The sequence below is a fragment of the Eriocheir sinensis genome, chromosome 60 (assembly GCF_024679095.1).
Source record: "Eriocheir sinensis breed Jianghai 21 chromosome 60, ASM2467909v1, whole genome shotgun sequence".
Lineage (NCBI taxonomy): Eukaryota > Metazoa > Arthropoda > Malacostraca > Decapoda > Varunidae > Eriocheir > Eriocheir sinensis.
In genome coordinates, this window is record NC_066568.1 from 2,738,680 (window position 1) to 2,743,679 (window position 5,000).

Genomic DNA, 5,000 nt, shown 5'->3' on the forward strand with positions numbered 1-5,000 from the left:
CTCACCATCATCCCCTCTTCTTCCTCCTTATCTTCCCTTCATCGCCTTCTTCAGTAGCTCTTCTTTGTTTTCCTTAATCCTTCCCTTCCTTCTCACACCCCTTCTTCACCAGTATCCCCCAAAACAACAGTAACAACAACACCATCTCACCATCATCTCCTCTTCTTCCTCCTTATCTTCCCTTCACCGCCTTCTTCAGTAGCTCTTCTTTGTTTTCCTTAATCCTTCCCTTCCTTCTCACACATCCCTTCTTCACCAGTATCCCCCAAAACAACAATAACAACAACACCATCTCACCATCATCTCCTCTTCTTCCTCCTTATCTTCCCTTCACCGCCTTCTTCAGTAGCTCTTCTTTGTTTTCTTTAATCCTCCCTTCCTTCTCACACACCCTTCTTCACCAGTATCCCCCCAAACAACAGTAACAACAACACCATCTCACCATCTTCTCCTCTTCTTCCTTCTGATCTTCCCTTCACCGCCTTCTACATCATTGACTTTTTCCTTTTTTGCTTTCCTTCATCCTTCCATCACGTTAATTTATTCTTCATTACACTTAAAAACAACAAGAAGACTAACTCATATCCTTCTTCATCGCCTTCTACAGCAGCTCTTCTTTGTTTTCCTTAATCCATCCCCTCCTTCTCACCCCCCTTCTTCACCAGTATCCCCCAAATTCACACCAACAACAACACCATCTCACCCCGTCGCCGCCTTCCCCAGGAGTTCAGCGTGCGAGACTTGGACCAGTTTCTGTACGCGGGCCAGACTTTGGACACTGTGCTGACGCCGGCGGAGAGAGAGTTCTGCGTCAGACATGAGCTGGAGAGCCTCAGGGCCAAGCAGGAGGAGAGTCACGTGCCCGGCTACCCCGCGGTGAAGCTGTACCCCGGCCAGCCCCTGCGTGAGTGCCCAGGGGGGAGAAGGGGAAGGGAGCTGGGGGAGGAAGTGTGCTGTTACCTGCAGAAATAAGGGAAAAAATAAACCAAAAAAAAAAATGGGAAAAGGGAAAAAGGGAAACAAAAATAGACCCCCCCAAAAAAAGGAGAAAACGGAAATAAAGATTGATAAATGAATAAATAAATAAATAAATAAAGTAAATAAAAAAGGGAGCTGGGGTAGGAAGTGTGCTGTTACCTGAGGAAAGGGGAAAAAACTGGGAAAAGGGAAAAAGGGAACAAAAATAGACCCAAAAAAAGGAAAAAAAGAAAATAAAGATAAATAAATAAATAAATAGATAAATAAATAAACTAAATAAAAAAGGGGAGCAGGGGGAAAAAGGGAAAGAAGTAAAACAGTGAGTGTTATTAAGGGAAACTAACCTAATCACCACTAATGTTTTTTTTTCCCTCTTTGTCTCTCTCTACCTGTCTACATGTTTACCTGTAATTTACGTTTAACACCTGGGAGATTTAATTGGAGAGGAGTCTTAATAAGGGAGTGATTTAAAGGTATACAGGACCCAGCATTGTTACCACTTTCATTTTCATTTTCACTTTCATTTTCTCTCCCTCCACCTCCTTATCTGTCTCCACGTTTACCTGTAATTAACGTGTCTTACCTGGGAGATTTAAAGGGAAAGGTTTGTTAATAAGGGAGGGATTTTAAGGTAGGACCCAGCATTGTTACCACCTCAAGCACTTTCATTTTCTCTCCCTCCACCTCCTTACCTGTCTCCATGTTTACCTGTAATTAACGTACATAAGAGAGATTTTTCAAAGGTAGGACCCAGCATTGTTACCACCTCAAGCACTTTCATTTTCTCTCCCTCCACCTTACCTGTCTCCATGTTTACCTGTAATTAACGTACATAAGAGAGAGATTTTTTTAAAGGTAGAACCCAGCATTGTTACCACCTCAAGCACTTTCATTTTCTCTCCCTCCACCTCCTTACCTGTCTACCTTTCCACTTGTCCACCTGCAGCTAAGTGATGTGAGAAAGAGGAGAAGTACTGAGGGAGTGGATCAATTTAACTCCCATCACCATTAATCCATTACCATAACTACCTTACTTTCCCTCTCCCTCCTTTCCTCCCTCCCTTCATCTCCATATCCCCCTCTCTCACCTCCCTCCCCCGCAGTGACCGTGTACCAGGAAGAGGAGCTCGTCACGGACTTCTTCCCGCTGCACGACCGCCAGGTGCTGGAGAACCTAGCGAGCGACTGGTACAAGGCCATCTTCCAGGGCGCGCCGCTGGGTAAGTACACGACGGAGGGAGAGGAAGGGACTCGAAATGGGAGATGGATCATGTGTCACGGCCTGGGAAACTTGCCGTGTGGGGAACAGGGTGAAGCCTTAAACATTTATATTTGTATTCTTTTAGAGAAGTGAAGGGTGTTAGGAGGGAAAGGTGAAGGGTGTTAGGAGGGAAAGGTGAAGGGTGTTAGGAGGGAAAGGTGAAGGGTGTTAGGAGGGAAAGGTGAAGGGTGTTAGGAGAGAAAGGTGAAGGGTGTTAGGAGGGAAAGGTGAAGGGTGTTAGGAGGGAAAGGTGAAGGGTGTTAGGAGGGAAAGGTGGAGGGTGTTAGGAGGGAAAGGTGAAGGGTGTTAGGAGGGAAAGGTGAAGGGTGTTAGGAGGGAAAGGTGAAGGGTGTTAGGAGGGAAAGGTGAAGGGTGTTAGGAGGGAAAGGTGAAGGGTGTTAGGAGGGAAAGGTGAAGGGTGTTAGGAGGGAAAGGAAATAAAGATAGAGAAAAGTTAAAATTAAGAGGGAAATTGAACAGGAAACAAGTATAAGAAAATGATAATAAAGTAAAATGATAATAAAGCTGCTTAAAGATAAACTGAAGAAAGGGAAAAAAAATGGGAAGAGGGAAACAAGGAAACAAAAATAGACCCCCTAAAAAAAGAGGAAAACGGAAATAAAGATAAACAAATGAACAAATAGATAAATAAATAAACTGAATAAAAAAGGAACAAAAATAAACCCTCAAAATAAGGAGAAAAAGGAAATAAAATAAATAAATAAATAAATAAACTGAATAAAAAATAAACAAAAATAGACCCCCCCAAAAAGGAGAAAACGGAAATAAATAGATAAATAAATAAACTGAATAAAAAAGGAACAAAAATAGACCCCCCAAAAAAGGAGAAAACAGAAATAAAATAAATAGATAAATAAATAAACTGAATAAAAAAAGGAACAAAAATAGACCCCCCAAAAAAGGAGAAAACAGAAATAAAATAAATAGATAAATAAATAAACTGAATAAAAAAGGAACAAAAATAGACCCCCCAAAAAAGGAGAAAACAGAAATAAAATAAATAGATAAATAAATAAACTGAATAAAAAAAGGAACAAAAATAGACCCCCCAAAAAAGGAGAAAACAGAAATAAAGATAAATAAATGAATAGATAAACTGAATAAAAAAGGAACAAAAATAGACCCCCCAAAAAAGAGGAAAACGGAAATAAAGATAAACAAATGAACAAATAGATAAATAAATAAACTGAATAAAAAAGGAACAAAAATAGACCCCAAAAAAGGAGAAAACGGAAATAAAATAAATAAATAAACTAAATAAAAAGAACAAAAATAGACCCCAAAAAAGGAGAAAACGGAAATAAAATAAATAAATAAATAGATAAATAAATAAACTGAATAAAAAAGAAAACAAAAATAGACCCCCCAAAAAAGGAGAAAACAAAATTAAAGAAAAAATGGGAAACGGGAGAAAAGGGAACAAAAATAGACCCCCAAAAAAGGAAAAAAAACGGAAATTAAAATAAACAAATGAATAAATAAATAAATAAACAAAAAAACAAGGAAGCAAATAACAAAACTGAAATAAAATAAAACCAAACCAAGAAACAAGGCAAAACAAACAAACAGAGGCCCGGGATTCGAACCCCTGACCACCCCTGACCGTTGTGTTCCTTCCAGGCCAGCTCCTCCCCGCCCTGGGCCTCCCCCCCCTCCCCTTCCCCAAGAAAAAGAAAGACGACCAGCAGGAGGAGAAGCGACCTGCTGACCCCTCGCCCTACGAAGGTGACCCGCGTTGACCTACTGACCTAACCCATTGATTTGACCCCCCCCCCCCCCCTGCGGACTTACACTGACAGCCCCCCCCCTTCCCCTTCCCTTGCTGCATATGACCCTCCTCGCTCCCCCCCGTTCAAAGTTGACCCCGCGTTGTCCCTCTGACCTAACCCCTTGATTTTACCCCCCCTCCCCCCCCCCCTGCGGACTTACATTGCCCCCCCCCTTTGCTGTATATTACCCTCCCCCCCCCCCCTGCCCCCAACCTCACCGTGCAAATTTGACTCCACGTTGACCTGACCTCGTTTTGCTCGAAAGTTTGACTAATGAAAGTGATTAAAAAAAATCACTTGTTATTCTTTTGCAGTGTTTAGTTTCGCTCGTTTTCTTTTCTTTTTTTTTTGTTGTTTTTTTGCATCGTGGGTGTTTTTTTCCCCTCCGTTTTCTTGGATCCCGAGTGTTTTTGTTTTTGCGTTTTAATTCATTTTTTTTAACGGGGTAAACTACACTAAAATATTTCCGATAAGAAAATTTTTGTACTCAGAAAATTTTGCACCTAGTAACAAAATTTTACGAAAGCGACATAGTTCTCCACCGTCAAGGATTTAGAAAAGATAGTATTATAACCCTCGTGAAGGAATTTTGTTTGTGCCAAGATCCTCACTTTTTTCTGTTGGTTAATCCTTTTGAAGAATTATGATGGTTAAAAAATGTGTTTGTTTGGTGATATTTCTTTTTGTCTGTCTGTTTATAAGGTTAATGTGAAGAGATAAAGACGTGTCGCGATTTTCAGAGCACTTCATAATTTAAGTTCACCTTTTTTTATTTATTTTATTTTTTTTTAGATTCTGTTTATGGACAAAATATAAAGAAAAGTAAAAAAAAAAATCACATTCCTGGAAAAAAAACTGTGTGTGTGTGTGTGTGTGTGTGTGAGAGAGAGAGAGAGAGAGAGAGAGAGAGAGAGGTTATCATTTTCTTCTTCCTTTCAATTCTTTTCATTTCTCTTCTTCATTTTCATCAC

At 40.3% G+C, this 5,000-nt stretch overlaps 1 protein-coding gene across 1 annotated transcript in view; it reads left to right on the plus strand.

Annotated features, from left to right (window-relative positions):
- The window catches only part of LOC126985607 (anoctamin-10-like), a gene marked incomplete at its 5' end in the record, with an annotated part of 32,909 nt that overhangs the window by 650 nt on the left and 27,259 nt on the right, over nt 1-5,000 (plus strand). The window contains 3 exons of the mRNA XM_050840761.1: nt 724-904; nt 2,082-2,198; nt 3,881-3,985. Of these exons, the coding sequence (XP_050696718.1) occupies nt 724-904; nt 2,082-2,198; nt 3,881-3,985 (403 nt within the window). The remainder of the gene's footprint in view (nt 1-723; nt 905-2,081; nt 2,199-3,880; nt 3,986-5,000) is intronic.